The sequence below is a fragment of the Chelonoidis abingdonii genome, chromosome 8 (assembly GCF_003597395.2).
Source record: "Chelonoidis abingdonii isolate Lonesome George chromosome 8, CheloAbing_2.0, whole genome shotgun sequence".
NCBI classification, from domain to species: domain Eukaryota; kingdom Metazoa; phylum Chordata; order Testudines; family Testudinidae; genus Chelonoidis; species Chelonoidis abingdonii.
This window is the reverse complement of record NC_133776.1, coordinates 90,879,089-90,898,837: the sequence shown is the minus strand read 5'-3', so window position 1 is coordinate 90,898,837 and position 19,749 is coordinate 90,879,089. Positions and strand designations below refer to the sequence as shown.

At 39.4% G+C, this 19,749-nt stretch overlaps 1 protein-coding gene across 9 annotated transcripts in view; it reads right to left on the bottom strand.

Moving 5' to 3' along the window:
- TENM1 (teneurin transmembrane protein 1) overlaps nt 1-19,749 on the bottom strand; it is a 1,495,391-nt gene that overhangs the window by 122,397 nt on the left and 1,353,245 nt on the right. For all 9 annotated transcript variants that reach the window (XM_075068828.1, XM_075068831.1, XM_075068830.1 and 6 more), the window contains 2 exons: nt 7,302-7,518; nt 414-533 (listed from right to left, as the gene is read on the bottom strand). In XM_075068828.1, the coding sequence (XP_074924929.1) occupies nt 414-533; nt 7,302-7,518 (337 nt within the window). The remainder of the gene's footprint in view (nt 1-413; nt 534-7,301; nt 7,519-19,749) is intronic.

Below are 19,749 nucleotides of genomic sequence, written 5' to 3'. Positions count from 1 at the left end.
TGGTTATTAGCCAAGATGGTCAGGGATGGAACCCATGCTCCAGGTTCACCTAACCTCTCACTGCCAGAAGCATTGGTCACTATCAGAGACAGGATATTGGGCTAGATGGATCATTGGTCTGCTTGTACGGACATTTTTACTTTCTTAAGTGTTTGAATGTTGCCACAATATTCTTGTTATTATTTAGGGCTCATGGGTTTTCACTATCTTCATGCTTCCTTTCCTTCAACTGGACAACCTACCACAGAGAACTCTAATCACATGTGCTGCCTGAATGGAGGAGCAGATGCTGCCCTCCATCTACAAAGTAAAAAGTGATGTCAATAGAAAATTTGTGCAGGGATGCAAAGTGGCATGTGATCCTTAGACTAACAATCTCAATTAATGAGAGACCAGGGATGAAAATGTCCCACCTTCCATCCTGTCGGCTGATGGTGTATCCGTAGTCACTGCGGTGCAGGAAACTGACATTCACTCCTACCAAAGCGGTTCCATCGAATGCTACCACCTGGCCTCGAATTACACAGGCACGTCTGCAATGAGAAAAGTATAATTTAACATGCAATAAAGCCGGTGTGAAGGACATGAAAAAGTGTTGACTTTACCCTGCACCTAAGTGTTGCACAGTGTATAAAGACTGAACAGCTAAGAAGTTGTGACTATAGATTTATAATGGAAATGTGGATAGACTATAGCATGACTATCCTGATATTTGAAATAGCACTGCTGTACAGAACAAACTTACATGCTTCCCCATGAATTCCCAGTATATCATTAGAATAATTAGAATACATAACTTTTCAGCAACAACTTAACTAGCCATTGCATGGAGTTGCACAGGATTAGCTGATCGCATGCAGCTATTACTATTGGCCTTCCCTCATCTTTACTAATAATGATGCTGGTAACAAGAAAGAATATAACGTGACTCAGATTCCAGTACAGAACAGGCAGTAGGGGGGGAAAAATCCCTCTATCTGTAAACTGGACTAATATAAAGACACATCTGATATGCAGTCCCAGAAAGCCACTTTCACAGAATTACTTTTTGGGGTAGGAGCGAGGGTCAGAGGTGAGCATAACATACACTCTTTTAAACCCCACACTTACAGTTTAGATTCCCGACAGAGCACAGTAAAGCCTGGGAAAATAATGTATTTTTTTGCTGGCAAAAAAAAAAAAAAAAAAAGTTTTGGGTTGAACCGAAAGCAGAATTTTTTGATTATTATTTACAATTTTTTGAGCTGGATTGTAATTAAATGTTGCATTCTGACATTTTTTGTTTTGATTTCAGGCATTTTGGGAAAAGCAAAGTAGTTAGAGTTCTCTTCAAGGGTGCTATAGACCCTGGTTCAATCTCTCCTTCTGTCTCACATGGAAAAGAGATTTGAATGTGAGTTTCCCACACTGAAGGAGGTCACAGGGATGACCACACCCTGAGGACATAAAGCTGTTACCTGAGAGACTGTGGCTTTACAAATTAACCCTTTCATGGGTGTCACACCACAGTAGCTAATATGGGTTCCACTCTGTCAGTGTGTAGAGTGATTTGAAAGTTGTTGACAATAACTGCAGTTAGAGAGAGATGTTCTGCCATTAATTTGTTTTTCTTTCAATATATATAACAGAATTTTACTTCACCCTTCTTTTGTTTTATATATTAATTGTGATCATACACTGGCAAAAGTCATGAGGAGCTCCATTAAAGTCAATTGTTACACTGGAATAAAAGATCACAATCAGGCCTTCTGTGTATTTAACCAGACTATGCCAGCGTCAATTATTTTTGTTTTGTTAGAACAGCAACCACTAGTTTCTATTCTATTTTATAGCATCTGTAGACTTATCTTTTCCCTTTCCAATCCTTTTATTTGCTAAGTATGTTGACTTGAGAGATAAAGTCTCATAAGAGTCATCATTATTGTGTGCATTATTCTAGTATTCTGCTGTTTGTTTGTTCATTCTGTTTTTCAATCTGCAGACTTGTCTTTTGACTCTACTCCTCTCATATTTTATGGAGCACACAGAGTTGTGTGATAACAACTCATCAAAGTCTTTATTATTCCATATATTGTCTTCCTTTTCCTCTACTCATTCATTTTGCTCCTCATTATCCATAAATAATGTTCATACTTATCTTTCAGCTCTTACTTTTTTTTATTCCTCATATTTCATAACCCACACACATTACAGTATGTGATAAAGACTCATAAAACTCATTATTCTACATTTATCTGTATTGAACTGTCTCTGTAATCTATTAGACTTTAAATGTTCTAAGCTTTTCAGTATACTGCTACATTTGTCCTCATTATTTACTGTCTTTCTAGCATCCATTTCTGACTATAACAGTCTTCAGCTGTCTCTTGGATTATCAAGGCCTACAGTAAAACTTCAACCAACAGCAACTGTCCAAAATCAATTTTAATTTCTGCATTTAACACACGTATTAAAGCATTTTCATTTATACTACGTTTGACTGACACTTGAGATCTCTGGAGAAAAACTACTTAGCAGGCAGATTCTCTCCCCTTTCAAAATGCCTGGTCGTCTCACAAAGCTTTCAGGGAATACTTGTTCTTGGATCCCCAGTGGTCTTACTACTTGAAGTTGGCCTCACGTATCCTCTACTTTGTTAGAGCTTTCAGGAACTCTTTCTTGAATTGATGTCACTTTCCATTCACCTGATTCACTCTCCTTCTCCTGGACTAAGATCAGGTTACTTCTGACTACTTCCCCCATTAGTAACAGAGTAGTCTTACGGCCTCATTCTCTCCGAGTGTGCTGCACATTCTTCGTCTATTCTCACTGTCTAACTTTATTGCAGACACACCTCTGCTACATTTTTTTATTCCTTATGTTAGATAACATCCAATTGTGTAAGGCTTTTCTTTCTAATACCACTGTTTATTTGCAAATATGACATCATCTTGAACTAAGTCTTTTAAACTAGTGTGTCAAAGTTACTTTAAATATAAGGTAAGTGCAGCAACTTCTTAGCTATTTGAGAATCTGTCCATTGTTTGGCATCATGCACCGAGGGAGAAAAATGTTTCCGATAAGCTGCAGCCTTAGTTTTTTTCAAATATATTTAAAATGTTTCTAGGCCTCTTGCGGTCTGTGGTCAATCTCCAACACCAGAAGGAGTAGTTGCTTTTTTTGAGAGGATGCACAGATTCCGTGGGTTCCAGGCAACCTTCGAGAAGTAGACTTTCTTTGAAAATGCTTCATGGGTCAGTCCACTTTTAACTGATTATCTCATTTGGCCATCAGGCAGTTTATTTGACATCTCTAATTTAAAAATTCTAGGTCTTTCTGTATTTATTATTCCACCTGCATTCTTTGACTATTTTTCACAAACATTTCTACCATTCCATCATCATTTCGCCTAACTCCACACTCCCTTATTTGTTATTTTGTCTTTGGTTTCCCACGTTAAACTTCCAACATCCACTAAGCACCTCAGGCTGTGACATTAACCTCAGATGTGGAACTCTGTCAGGAAAACTTGAGTGAATTCACAATTGTCACATTACCAAAATAATGTAATTTATTGTATTATTTTTCTGATTAAAATCTTCAATCACAGAAATTAAGCTAGAGGCTACTAAGGTACATTAATTTCTCCTGCTGACAATGTCACTGTAAGCAGCTTTTGGAGGGTAATTAATTCAAGATCAAGCACTGGATCTTCTTTTGTGTGCAATTTACAACGAGTCAAGTAGCTTGCCAGCAGTATGTATTTTTTAAACTCCTGTAGGTAGAGGTTGACAAAATATTGTCATATGCTACACTCTTTAACTATCACAGGCCAAATCAATTTCTGGTACAAGTAGATGCAATTCCATTGACCAGGAATTAAATTGACCCACTTTTTTACATGTAGCAGCTACGTGTTCAAATTTAAAGGCAGCCAATACAAAATTCCAAGCTTTGGTGTAACATATGGCAAGGTGCTCTACAGGTTCCTACACTATACACAAGCTTCAGATTTTGAATGGATTTCTGACTTTGAGGTTGTCTATATTTTGGGGTCATGTTCTGTATGGGGGTTAATGGAAGGAGATTTCTAAAGCATGCTAATGTGTTATGCATTACCTGGTAAACATAGACCCTGCCAATGTACTTTAATGTATTTCTCTTTGAAACTACTACTTTTAAGTGCACTACTGAACCTTTAGTGCACACCAGCAGGATCTGCATGAAGTAATTACTACACAACACATTAGTGCACTTTAAAAATCACACCCCATAGAATATATAACCCCATCATGCAGACAAGCCCTTAACCCCAATTGAGCGCACTGCAGCTGCCTGATCTTGAAATAATAAAGGCATGAAACAGTGGTGAGATCCACACCCCAAAGGAAAGATCCTAATCTCCCAGTTGGATGGAAATGGAAAAAAAAAGATGTCCTAACTCTTTCTGAAATATGACAATATCATACTAACTGGGTATTTAAGAAGACTCCAAAGTTGTCTACATGAATAACAAAGATCAGGCAACCAACTTCAGTCTGAGGGGTAGATATAATCTTGACAATATTTTCTGGTTGCTTTCCTCAGCCTACCATCATCACTTCTGTTTATCTGGATTGAGACTCAGTCAGCTCTCATCCATACCCCAGTCCCAACCAGTGGCTGGGTAAGGCATCAAACTGCACTATCTGAGCCAGAAGAGATGAAAACATTGATCTGGTGTTGTGCTAAGTTCCCTCTAAGCTGTACAGCCGTGTGGCTGCACAGCAGCTTATTAAGCACTGCGCAGGTACTCAGGCTGCGGCAAGGAAAGATGCCTCTCCTCTCCTGCCACAGCCCAGCCTCAGACCTACTTCGGCCAGGGGAGAGGTACTCCTTCCCTGGCTAGGGTGACCAGATAGCCTGATTTTATAGGAACAGTCCCAATTTTTGGGTCTTTTTCTTCTTTAGGCTCCTATTACCCCCCACTTGCCGTCTCGATTTTTCCCACTTGCTGTCTGGTCACCCTATCCCCGCCCTCAACCCAGCCATTGCCCCACTCCCACCACTTCCACATTGGTACACATAATAAAATTCATTCCGCACATGTGTGGGAAAAATTAGAGGGAACACTGGTTATGTGCATACTAAATATGTTGCAAACCATGATTCTGCACTAGCCTCTTTATGGCCTCATACTTGTTGAATGAGAGTGGTGGCAAGATAGAACCCTAAGAATCCAACATGAGAGCACTATTGCCCAACACTCTCCTCTGAAATCTAGAAATTTCTTCACAACAGTAAGAACCTGTATCAGCCTCTGAGCTGAGCCAGCCATGACCAAGTTATCCACTACCCAAAACACATCTATTGGGTGAGATTTTACAGATGCTACAGTGTAAGCTCTTCACAGCATACAAATTTTAAAAAATCTTAACACCAAATTGAACACCTTCATCTCAACACTTCTGCTACAAGTGCTCTAGCTAGCTTCCCTTCTGCTTCAACTATTGCAGATCATCATAAACCATGGTGACTTTTGAGGATGAATATGGGGTAGAAGATGCCAGGGGCCACTACCTTGGTAGTAGAGGACAAAAGATTTATGAAAGCCAACCAAGCAATACAGTGGTCTGTCAGAGGAACAATTTTGTCCTTCAGAGACCTCTGCAACCCTTCTAATTCCATCAGCTTCCAAGGACAGACCAACTAAACAGGTCAAATATCTTTATTCTCCATACTCCAAAGGCACTTTGGGCAGTTAGGCAAAAACTGAAATACTCAAAAAAGGCTTTAAGACCAAGTCAAATCCTATCAATGATAGCCTCAAAAGATCAGTTCTTTTTATCTATAAAAACATATTGAAAGGATTATGTGAAATCCTCTCGATAGTAGTTGGAATGTCACAGGACGCTGTATAGGCAACTTGACTGCTCGCCTTCCAGGTGATATTAAATGGGTAGGTGTCTGGTTTATGTTGCTGAGGGAAGTTTTGAGCTCTGGTGATAAAAGAGTAACATGCAAGAGCTAGTTATAATTATTTATGATTTTTCTTTTAAACAGCAATATGCTATATTAAATATACATGCAGCCAAAGATGATGTATTTGGTGCATCTTACGTACTCAGATAAAATAATAAGGTAACTGCACTGTTCCATTAGCGATTTACACTTTAAGGCTTGGTGCTGCCAGTTACTGGTTTTGTTCAGTTTCACTTACTATTGTTCTACACATTTATAACATCCTGTTACATTATTAAGAGCGATTAAATGTTTAGGTATGTTAGATCAATAAAGATTCTTTACATATTTACATTAGTAAAACATTAATAAGTCAAAGAGAACACACTGAATTTGTTCCCTCTGTGGATGTGTTTGAAGTGAAGAGAGAAATGAAATCTAGGTGACAACATAAGTATTATTTATTGCATTTGTGAAAATGAAAAATACTGGTGTGTTTATTAATGCAACTTGGATTATCTAATGTGCAGGCCTAGGAGTAGTGGTTAGATTATAGGGATGATTTGTGAATGCTTTGTCAGTATATAAATCACTGCTTCCCAGGATGAACTGCAGTATAAAAAAAACAACCCTATGTGACTCTATATTTCAAATTTACTGACTTTTTTCAAGAGGGAAGTATAGGTAATTGTGTCCTTTGAGCAAGTGTCTGCCCTTCCTTATTCACACATTCCTCTCCTTTAAAGAACGGCATAACACCACCAGTACACAGAAATGACTCTGATTTCTGAGATCACACACTAGTTATATTTCAATTAAAGGGTAACCTGCAGAGCAAATGGCAAACTGCATGTTCTGCTACTACTGCTATTTTCTGACTATGGCTGCTAATCAGACTAAGGGGCATTCAGCACATAAATAAAGAAAACATGTTCACTGTGTTATGTCACAGCTCCACTGGGGCATGAAGCTGACTCACGAGAGCTCATATGACTCCAGCACTGCTCGCCAGTATATCTCCAACATTCTGGCAAGAATTGCACCCTACATTGTTTCTCATGGAAACACACAGCAGAGCAATTTACTTCCCAGGATAGTTAAACCCTTATAAAAAAGGTACTACAGTTTACTACAGTAAATAGTCTTATACGCTAGATGGAGTAACTCTAGGTGTCTGAGCTAGTAATGTCGGAGGGCAAGTCTTAAACTGCCAGAATCTCAAACAAAGAATTTATCATTTCCACTATTTTCAGATTACCATTAATGTGAAAAAGTTAATAAAGATTTCAAAGCAGACCTTGATACCGATGTTTTTTCTATTAAAATAATTTATCAATACAGTTTTCACTATCCAGACCACTTTAATTAAAAATGAAACTTACCTGCTGTCAAATAAGACATCTCCAGGGATTACGTGAGTGCTCTCCTTGCCAATAAGGAACTTGATTCTATCATAAAAGAGCCTTGGAGGATGCTGAGAGAAAGGAGGCTGGCTGTGCTGAATGAGGTCAAGAGGATCAGGTGACCCTTGGCAGAGAGGGCTTGCGTAGCAATTGCTTTGCTGACAACAATCAGGGTCTACACAGTCTGTCAAACCATCTGAAAATGGATAAAACAAAAATTCAGGAAAAAAAATGATGTTTAGAAGAAACCAAAGGGTTTGCTACTAGAAAGCATGGGAGAACAATACCTAATCATCTGGAAGGAATGCTGATTTTAAGGCTATTTAGGCCGAGATTCAGCAAAGCACTCAAACATATGCTTAAGTGGGGATGGGCATTTCTCTCCAGCAGGGGCGGCTGTAGGGATTTTGCCGCCCCAAGCACGGCAGGCAGGCTGCCTCTGGTGGTTTGCCTGCGGAGGGTCCGCTGGTCCAGCGGCTTCGAAGCCTGCGAGAGGTCCACCGAAGCTGCGGACCAGCAGACCCTCCACAGGCAAGCCGCCGGAGGCAGCTGGCCTGGCATCCTCGTGGAGCCAGCAGAGCGCCCCCCATGGCTTGCCGCCCCAAGCATGCGCTTGGCGTGCTGGGGCCTGGAACCACCCCTGCTCTCCAGTTACTAATACTGAATGGTAGCTCACAAAATCTCCATGAGGGAATAGAACCCATAAACTAAAGTGACAAGAAAGAGTGTGACTTATCATCATCACAATGCAGATAGGAGAAGAAAAATCAATATTTGTCAGTCCAGTGGGTATATGATTCACAAATATATAGTTTAAATTTCTAGTAGCTCAATATCGTTATAACGAATAGTCTGTTAATATCCGTGAAGAATACATACTTGCTACAGTGAATGAAATGACCTGTACAATCTGAAACTTCATCCAATTTTAATATCTATCTTTATTATAGCAGTAAAAAGGGCTCTGGTAAAAGTTCTTCAGCTTTTAAACCCTATATATTTTATTAGTGTTAATGTTTTCAGATGTTTTATTATTCTTATACTTAATAGCTACTAAAGTGAATTCATGAGGATTTGATCATGACTGTGGCTCCTTTTATGCTAGGCACTGTATCAATACAAAGCTAGATGCAGTCCCTGCCCTAAAGTGCTTAACATTTAAGTCTTCTCTACTTGATGCTTGTTTGCAACTCCCATCATATTCAAGTGAAGCAAACTTGTGAACTAAATGCAAACTGTTCCACCAATCAGAACTTACAGATAGCTGAAGTAGGACAAATGGGGGTAAGTTTCTGAAAAAGAGTCTGTATTTTTAAATATCGTTTTGCACCTATAATTATTTGTAAGCACAGCTTAGATCACTTAAGTATAAGTGCTTGACTACTCCCACCAATCAGCTACCCGGACATCTAAATATCTAAATTGCATGCACAATTACTGGCATACCAAAAAGGAAGGCTGAAAATCCAGCCCAATAAATAAAAATGTAGTAAATACTGCACAGAGAAATCAAATATAATAAGATACACTAAAAATCTTCAAAAATCTTCTTGAATTCCTTCATTTTATTGTGCATATTTGCTATCTCTCTTAGATTGAGAGGTATGCTAATGCATAGGAAATAAGATCAAGGGATCAAATCTTTGACGCTCCCAAAGTGACATCTTTTCTTTCTATTTGTAACAAGGCCAGATTTTTGCTTAGACTTTAATGAGGCCCCATAGATTATAAACACCTTCCGGGCAGGTATCTCTTCTTTGTTCAATACAGCATACAGAACACTGTAAACACTCAGTAAATAATGATTCACTGAGGAAAGGAAGCACAAACGCTGTTTATAAAACCGAAGAGTCTATAATGAAATAGACATATCTGGAATCTGAAACTCCTTGCACTAACATTGCCTGTCCTTGGGCAAGGTAATTATTTGTTTGGTTAAGCAAAAAAATATTAAATAATCTCTTCTAAAGCAGCTGGAAAAACAAACTGATTAGTCCTGTTGTTGGACGAATAACAACGGGCAACTGTAAATAGTTAGCAACAAGACCTCAGTTGCTGCTATGGTCATAGTTCAACTCAGAGGGTGGGTACTCAAAAGCCGCTTTAAGATATCTTTGCATTCTTGAAGTCAGTTCGCATCCACAGAGAATGGAAGAGCCAAAGGAATCCCTGGTGGATCTATACCACTTGAAGAGGCTCTAGGCAGGGCAAATTCTTTGGCAGTTAGGTACAGCAGCTTTATGATGGTGGAGTGCCCTAAAAGTAAACTAAAGCAGAGTAGGGGCTTCTGACAAAAAAGTCAAGTTACTTTCTAAAAGAAGCCATTTCCTTGGAAGCTAAGAACTTGGCTTCTTGAGGAAACTGATGGGAACAGCTATTGCAGAATAAGCTTTGGAAGTGGATTAAGCTAAACTGGAAACCTCTCCCCCATTTATTCTAGAATAAGAGTGTCGGCCTAGGAAGCTATTCCAAAATAGCTTATTTTGCAGTAATTATTCCAGCTAATTTCTCCTGTACGCAAATTTTCCTTTGAGACACCAAATTTGAAGAGACGTGATTCTTCTATTTGTGTAAGAATAAACAGGGAAAATTCCCAGAAAGATTTGAGATTGAAAATTTGTTTTAAAATATTTTTTCTCTGTATTATTTTAAAAACAAATTACCACAGAGAAACCGTGGTTTAAACAATCTGCAAATCCTTTTTCTTACAAAATTCCCATTGGCTCCTACAGGAGTTTTGCCTGAGTAAATAAAGAAGAATCTGACTCCCAGAACAAGTTGCCCTCCCCACTCTGTTATTTTGGTCAGCATTTCAAGTGCCTTGCAACAGTGGCTTGAATTCCCACTGCACACAAGAAGAAATCAAGCTTAAAGCTAAATGGTTTCCTGGTTCTCAAAGCAGACTCAGTTTTCACCTTTCCTCTGCAGTTCACCTGTCAGAATTACTGTATCTTTAGCAGGATCCATTTTGTATGGACTTTCCACACTCTCAAACTATATTAGTGCAATTTCTCATGTTTGTTTTGTATGCACCTGGTTTCATTCGCTCATCTTCTTTATTACCTCTCAAGTATTTTTGTGAAGATTGTGAAAGGGAGGCTATCTGTGTGGGGCTCCAATTATTAACAGTGGGGAAAATCCAAAACCATATTTGAAAGAGCACTGTCAGTATTATTGTTACTGTAAGCACCAACAAGATACTTAGCTGTATTGTACAGGGAGGAAATACGACTTCCCTGAAGAGCTGAAAATAAAACGACAAACAAGAAAAAACTATGCAGGCAGAGAAAGCACTGGTAAACCAGGAGTTGCAACTGTCACTCTGCAAAGCAGTGTGTTTTGCAGCTGATAGATTAACAATAATGTCTTTTCTTTCTCTCTTTCTCGCTTACTTTGTATAAATAAAATCCATTTTCCCATCTGACCATTTTTATCATTTGGTTAGATAGGTGAGATTTTATTCTGCTTTGAAGAATTTTCTTTTCAGTCACAGATAGAGCAAAGCAGAGTAAATGGGCAATGCTTTGAGAAAAATACTCTGAAAGAGAAGGGGTGATGATAGAAGGAAGCCTTAGAAACAACATGTGATTGGAGCCTTCATACCCACATAGCTGACTCAGGTCCAGCTGACTCAGGCTATTTCTGTATGTTTGTGGGAATCAGACACAGCCTGCCATAACCTCTTGCACGGGTTTTGGGACTTGTGGATTCTTATTGTGTTTGACTCCCACTTCCATACATCATGTCTTCCACACTCCCCATTATGTCCCCTCAGGACTGTGCCGGGCAGTCTCTCAAGATTTGGTCCTATATTTCCAGGTTCTCTTAAAATGTACATCTCTCTCCTTTCAGTAAACTTTCCTAAAATCTTTTCTTCATCAGATTGCACTTTACTTTTCTAATTGAACATTTATATGCACTAAAAGAAATCTGTAAAAAATCCTAAACAGGCTGTCTGAAAGACTATTTTGATGACTGGAAGCTGACATATAGATTGGACAACATGATTTTTAAATGGTTTTAATGGTCACTCAACTTTTATAGAGGAGAAAGAGAGATGCAGTATCTCAAGTAACACGACAGGAAGCTTTGGTAACACAATTCCCATTCATAAATACACTAAGGATATCAGTTTCAATATGCCAACCCTCAAATTACAATAACAATGGAATTTTAAATATATGAAGAAATCTCCAGAAATCTGATTTATAAACTCCAGACTCTGAAAATACCTCAAAATTATTTTCAGTTCTCAACAATCAGTCTTCATTTTGGTAAGTAGGCAGTGTAAAAAATGACACAAAAGACCCTGTGTGTGTTAAGGTTTCTATTAAATTTCAAGAGACAAAACACAGGAATATCAACAGCTACACACAGCATAAACTGTAATTCATACAGTGAGTGATTCAGTACACCGAAGACTCAACCATCAATTATCACACTGGATAAAATAGCATACGGCTAGGCTACAATGTAGCACTGAAGTGTAAACTAGTTGGATTTGATATTAGCAGTTCTACTGTTGTCTTATATAAGAAGCAGTGGGGCACAACTGGCAGCATAGTACAATCAGTTCACTACGATAGGAGTGATTAAAGTTTGTGTAATCTAAACCTGAAAGGAACAATCACAGGTTGGCTAGCATCATGCTTATACAACTTTCAAATGCCTTTAGTTTCATGTGGGAAAGGTAACGACTGATTATCTGCTTTACTTACAATGTAAAGGTTCCCAAAGTACTTCTCACATTACTCCTAGTTATGTGACCCCCAAGCATGCCCAAATAAATCTGTTAGTCTTTAAAATGTCACCGGACTCCTTGTTGTTTTCCTAAAATAGAGTTCACAAAGAGCAACTTGATCACGTGTTATAGGAATTCAAGCTGTTAATAAGTAGCTGACTGGGGTTTCAGCATACTGGTCTGCCAAGCATAGGGAGGTTGTTGCCAGACAAGGAACATCTGTAGCACCCTCAGCTTTATATTACCTTAATGAAAAGGCGCAGCATGAAAACACAAGAAGCCATGTTATGCTCTCAGCTTGACTGCTGCACTGTAACTAAGATAATTTGGGACAAAATTTTTGCATTGCCTTGATGGGGAAGTGAACCTTTCAAACACATTTCTAAAAGCAACAGAATAAATATTTATTATCCATTTACATCTTTGCACCAAAATCTCACACAAAGTTCACATTACTCGTTTAATATTATTGAATGACTGTTGCCATTTTCTTTATGAGGAATCACCAGGATTCGCTAACCAAGGTGAAAATTAATTCCTTTTCAGGGTATCAGTGTCTTGCTGTAGGTGTGCTTCTACAGTGGTCATTAAAGGCTCAGTAAGTGATTGAGGGGAGCATGCAAACTATGACACACTTAGGGTATTGTCTACACATCAATTAAAAACTCACAGTTGCCCCATGCCAGCTGACTCGGGCTCTCTGGGCTCAGAGTAAGAGGCTGTTTAACTGAGGTGCAGATGTTTGGGTTGCAGCCTGAGACCTGGGTCCCTCCCACCTTGCAGAGTCCTAGAACCCGGGCTCCACCCCAAGCCCAAATGTCTACAACTACAATTAAACAATTCATTAGCTTGAGCCCTGTAAGTCTGAGTCAGCTGGCACAGGCCAGCTCCGGGTTTTTAATTGCTGTGTAGACATATCCATAGTGAATTAAGCATGCTCCCTCAAGCATGGCTGGCTACTCTGCTGGCCTGACACATTAAGAGTGAGCATGGTTATTTCACTGCTCACTTTCTGGCAGGAGCATCCCGGTGTCAGGGGAGTATAGGGTCTGTAATTCTGGTTGGCACTTCAGGGGAACTCCTTATGTAACTCATGACTATGATCGAGACATAAATGCACAGTAAGCTAATTTAAATACTTCTATTAACCTAGTGCCTATTTCTTTTACTATAAAAGAGTATCATATAATACTACATTTGACGCAAGCACTGTGTAGTAAACGTATGTCACATTTATCACACTTGGGTTTTATGTGAACTGAGAAACATTAATATTTCTATTACATCCTCCAGAAAATAAAATGCCATTGGGAAAACAAAGAGGCATTTTGTTAACTGTAGGTTCATATTATTTACTAACCACAAAAGTTAATAAAAAGCATATAAATTGAGTGAAATATATAGGTGAGCAGCTATAGGCCCAACCACTTATGAAATTCTGGCTCTTCTAGTGTTCACATCTATCCTTGAGTTTCTTACATTTCATCTTGGCAGCTATGGGAGTGTCACAAACTAATATTATTGTAAATTTGATCCATATTCTCCAGTCTATAAATATAATTATTAAAATACCAAGAGCATAACAGAGTAGGTCACAGGAACAGAGTATGGAACAGCTGAATGGGGGAGCAAACAACAAGGTGCTATATGTGAGACAGCAGGGTGGATTCTCCAGCACTCTAGTGAAGTGGACTGGAAATATTCACAGTTTTTATTAATTAACTATGAAAGTGACTAATTCAATCAGGACAGTACCTCACATGTTACTTATTTTGATATGAAACTCCCCACCTGAGGAGGTGTTGAGTTTTTTTTGTTTGTTTTTTTTTAGGATAAGGGGCACATTTGGTGTATGTTTCTGCTAAAATAATTAGCAGTGAAATAGCTAACAATGTCATTGTTTAAATTGTCATCTGTAAGTTTTGTATTTAACTGAGATGAAGGGGCAGTCGCACCTCTCAGAAATATTGTTTCTGGCTCTCTGCAGACTCAGGGAGACATCATTGCATTGTTTACACTCCATTTACAGTCTCAAGGTTAACTTATGAATTTCACAATGGAATGTGTTTACACTATGTCAGTAGTTCCCAAACTTGTTCCACCACTTGTGCAGGGAAAGCCTCTGGTAGCCTGCTGCATCCGCAGGTTCAGCTGATCACGGCTTCCAGTGGCTGCCAGTAAGTCCCTTGGCCCGCGCCACTTCTAGCAGCTCCCATTGGCCTGGAGCAGTGAACTGTGGCCACTGGAAGCCGTGGTCAGCTGAACCTGCGGACACGGCAGGTAAACAAACCAGCCCAGGCCACCAGGGGCTTTCCCTGCACAAGTGGTAGAACAAGTTTAGGAACCACTGTACTATGTAATACATGGTTTTGTGGCCATGGAACTTGCTACAGAATCATCCCCTCATTGAAGAATTGTATTCTGGAATCTCAGCTTTAATTTTACATATAGACAGACAGGCAGACATGTAACAAATTCCATAGCCATAGCATCATGGGGCACAATGCTGTCCAAAGCATAGAAACAGGGCAGAGAATCTATAGGATAAACATAGCAAGGACTGAAAGGGACTTGAAGCATCCAAAAATGGGTCTGTGATGAAATGATAGTTACCTCTTGGCTGAGGACTCAGAGAACCAAAGGTATCTCAGAGGGCTCCATACCACAGAAATGCAAAGAAAAGTATTAGGGGTGAGCCAGGGATGGAGGCCACCAAATCATGTGGTCAGAAACCCTCCACAGACAGTGTGGAGGGCCATGATTTTTTTTCAGGTGGAAGGTGAACCTCGTTCTCTCACTCTCCTCATCCCCTCTATGCAGGACAGCCAGATAAAGCTCAACCAAGTGAGCTTTTTGTGGTATTTGAGCATTTCATATTGCTGCACAGATTGCTCAATAGTTTTGTCTTTTCCTTAACAGACTAAAATAGCCTCAGTAGTGCTTAAACTAATTTTGCCTTCTTTTATTTCAAATAGCCCCTGTATAACTCCTGTGCTAGTTTGTTTCATCACAAGTTCAGTTAAGTTCAATTATAATTGCTAGGAATCACTGAACAGAAGAAGAAACTAAGCAGCAAAAATTTCAACTGTTCCTCAAGTTTCAGCTACAACACATAGCAATAAGACAACAGCTACCTGAAGTCATTAATTGAAAATTCTGGGCTTTGCAGGGGTATACTTAAAACCAGCCAAAATCCATGTGTAGAAGGAAGTTTTCATAGTATTTTGTTCGAGAGATACCATTTACTTTTAGACGTATTTGTTCAGGCACTCAGTGGTCTTTGGCCTTGAACACACAATGAATAGAAAATATATCAAGCCTGATTTTTGGAAGTGTCAGCAACAATGAAAACTATTTCCATTATATAATAATAGTATGTTACTTGCATAAGGACTCTATGTCTCAATGACTGATATGCTATCAAAATGCTAACAGATAGGTCTGATACACTTGTCAATATTTTTACGGCACTGGCCACCAACCAAAAGCTAAACTGAGTCATATATTTTTCTTGTACTTGGATCAGATACAATAACTGGCTGAAAAGTGACGGTAGAGAGCTTTAGGTGTTTAGCGAAATGCTTGTAGTAAACAGTGTTTTTATTTCAAAAACAAAGTATAAGGATTCATTTAAAGAAAGCAAATAGCTGAAATGGCAGAACCAGATAAACTTAAAATGGGCTCAGCATCAAATAAATGAGTGCAAATGACAGTCTGCACAATCATGTAATGAGATATAAGAGGAAAAAATAACCTAACGGTAAAAAGAATAGCATGGAGTGTGGCTGGGCAGGAAGGATGGATGCAGGGCTGACTTTATGAACTGCGGGGCCCAATTCGAATATCTGGCAGCAGTCCGGGGTTTTTGTGGCACTTCAGTGGCGGGGGGGTTGCTTTGGGTCTTCCGCGGCACCAAAGGACCATCTGCCGCCGAAATGGCGCCAAAGACATGGAGTGGACCCCCCCACTCCCCTCCGCCGAAGACCCAGACATCCCCCCGAGGGTGAGTAAAAAATTTTTTTAAAATTAAAAAGGTGTCTAAGGCGCGGGGCCCAATTCCTGGAAATCAGACTAAAGCCAGCCCTGGATGGATGTTCTGCATCCAGTACTGCTGCTGCAGTACATTCTAGCTACTTAGGCCTTATTCAGAGATAGCCTTAATTAACAAAATTCAGCAGAGAGTTTCAAGCAGTTTCACAGAGCTAGATGCTTCCAAAAGAACTCTCAAAATAGTGGCAAGACAGAGGAAACAACCTATTCAGATGAGCTGAGTGATCATCTTCTAAAATAAAATTGAAATTAGGTCAGCCATGACACTGAAAGATGAGAGAGGAAATGAGAACAGGAAATATTGTTGTAATCCCACAGAAAGCAATATTCCACACTGAAGAGGACATCTGTTGGAGATCCCAGCGTTATATAAGTTGCATCATAAAGATTGCCAACATGCCACAGATGTACTCCACAAAAGCTTATAAAAACCATGTGATTGTACACCTTTTATATGCTGTCAGTTTTTATCGGTATTTTTAGAGATAATTAAGTAGGTGAATATATCTTGCAGACCACAAGTGGGGAAAAAGCTGATGAGGGGAATGACAGGGGTGGTTATGGTACACTCATTATCCAATCGGGTGGGAGTTTTGGATGAGTTTACATGGTGGGTTTTGGCCGCAAAAGAACAAGTGATAAATACTGTGCTCCAAACGGGCAAATACAGATGCACATGTTTAACTCTACTGCCATGAATAATTCCACTGACACAGACCTACATGCCTAAGAGTTTGTGGAATCAGGGCCCATATGAATGTCTACATTGCATACTAGAGTAATTGTTTAAAAAAGAATTTAAGATATTGTCTCTCCAGAAGTGGAAGGGTTTTGTCTGAGGCTTTTTGTATGGGTTTTCAGTTCTAGATAGGTCATGTCATTAGATACTCACACTTTAGAACTAAGGAAATGTGTTTTTATACTTATATTAAAATTAAAAATTAGCTTTTATTCTACAATGTATTTATATTGATTTTTATAAGGAGAAAATTGATTTTTTTCAGTCAAAAATACCTTTTATCTATATCAAACCTGAGTCTCAACCCAGAATTCAGACTAAATTTTCAGGTCCTGATCCTTAATGTTGTTTGTTTGTTTGATATATGCTACTGCTACCATTTTGTGCTTCAGTAGTGTCTTTCTCCTAAGGATCTCAGAGCTCAGAACACTTCCCAAGATCTCTGCATAAAGATATAAATATTTAATTTAAATACAATCAGCCTTTATGGGACCTTTCCCATGTGGAAACCTAATGACATGGTACACGTACAACTAGACGAGACCAAGAGTTAGAAAGTATGCTCTAAGGAACAATCCTACAGTGGCACAGGGGTTGGAGTAGGTAATGTAACAGATCTTTTCCAGATCTAATTTCTGTGGTTTTATGTATACAAGGCCTAGAACCCTGCTTCTGATCCCTTACCAATTTAACACCAGTGTAATACAATTAACTTCAATGGAATTCCTTCTGATTTATACCTGTGTAAGTGAGAGCAGAATCAGGACCTATGAATTTAAGATGGAAAAATAAGTGATTTTAATGTGAAAAAAAATTCAATTTTTTTGTAAAAAACAACTGATTGTGAAGTGAAACTAATGGCAGTTAGCCCAGCTGTAGCAACCAGACAAATTAAGTATTTCTCTCCCCATTTATCTTTAATTTTAATTTCAATGGACCAGTCCCCATACATTACGCTACCATAAAAATAATTTTAAAATTTACAGTGAAATGATGTTAAATATCTGCTTAAACTGACAAATTCAAGGAGATTTAGAGTTAATGCTGCCAACTCTCAATAACTCACTGTTACTGCAGAATATAAAAGCAGGCAAAAACCACAATATGAGGCAATTTATATAGAACCAGTTCACAGAGTGTATCAGAAAATGCTTTACATACATTGCAGGGTTTTATGGACAGATTTGAAGGGAGACAGTGTAACTGAGTCAGTGGTTTGGAGAGCAGGGGAGAGAGTAGTGACCCCGAGAGTGGAGTGCTGTGTGAAGGGATACAGATTAGACTACATAGATTGGAAGAATAGAGTGAGTTTATGGGTCATGGATGGAGGAATGTCATGGGGTGAAGCTCTCCAACACATTTCCTTATGGCCCCACCATGATCCTGCAGGTGTGTTGCACTCAGCATCCCCTGGGTCCTTTCACACTAACCAGACCAGATTAGTTCAACCCCCTTTGGGAGTCTGGTTTATTTTCTCTCTAGAGGGCCACTCACTTATTTAGCAGCTCAAGTTCATGCCGAATATGGGTCCATGTAAAAGTCCTAGTCAGTTTCCTCCCCGTGTTCAGAAGGCCCCAATCCTCCTCCTGGTAATAGGCTGTATTTTGGACAATTCCTCTGTCCCCCTCCCTAAGACTGAAGTCCCCTACCTTTCCTCCTTGGAGCTGGAGTTGTAAATTAGGCAAGCTGTAGAGCCTCAGACAGCTTCTACTTCAGCTGGCCTTTTCCCAACCAGTCATTCCACCCTTAGGCTTGGAGATTTTTCCAGGCAGACTTTCCCCTGCTGCTGTCTGCCCTACTATGAGGGAGAAGGAAATATATACATGGTCCCTCTACTAAAACTACTAAAGGGGTGAGAAGGGAACCTTGCCCTGCCTACTCTGCAAGACTCCTGATCTCAGGCCTTTAAAGAAACAGTGATGGGAGTTTCTGCCAAACACTTCTTATCCCAGGACCATTTTCTCTTTACCTATACCACGGTCTTTCGCTCTAGCAGATGTTTCCAAATCTTAACGGCCATGTCATGTGACAGGGGTGGGTTGATCCCTAGGCACCACTACTCTTAAAGGGGAAATAAAGTGAAAAAGGAAGGATGATAGAGGCCAAATTGGAATAACAGGAGGACAACTCTGAATTGGATTCAGACATGATGATGGCAGTGCCAAAAGGTCATAGGGGTCCATGTGGAAAACTATCAAAGTGAACACATTAAATGGATGAAAAACTGGCTGATAGGTCTCAAAGTGTAACTGTGAATGGGGAAACATCACTGAGTGGGTCTGTTTCTAGTGGGGATCCCATAGGAGTCAATTCTTGGATCTATCTTATTTAACATTTTTAAAAAACGACCTGGACGAAAACATACAACCATTACTGATAAATCTGCAGATGACACAAGATTGGAGGAGTGGTGAATGACATAGAGGGCAGGTCACTGATACAAAGTAATCTGGATGACTTGGTAAGTTGGACACAAGCAAATAATGTGCATTTCAATATTGCCAAATGTAAGGGTCATATATCTAGGAACAAAGAATGAAGGCCATCCCTTCCAGGATGGGGGACTCTATCCCGGGAGGCAGTGACTCTGAGAAAGCTTTTGGGTCATGATGGGTAACCCGCTGAATATGAGCTCTGAGTGTGATACTGTGGCCAAAAAAGTAGGAGTAAGGAGGTTATATTACCTTTGTATTTGGCACTGGTGCGACTGCTACTGGAATACTGTGTCCCTTTTTGGTGTCCACAATTCAAAAAATTGGAAAGGGTTCAGAGAAGAGCAGCAAATAAAGTATTGGAAAACATGCCTTTAGTGAAAGACTCAAGGAGCTCTTTCTGTTTAGTTTATAAAAAATAAGGTTAAGAGGGTGACGTGATCACTGTCTATAAGTACCCACATG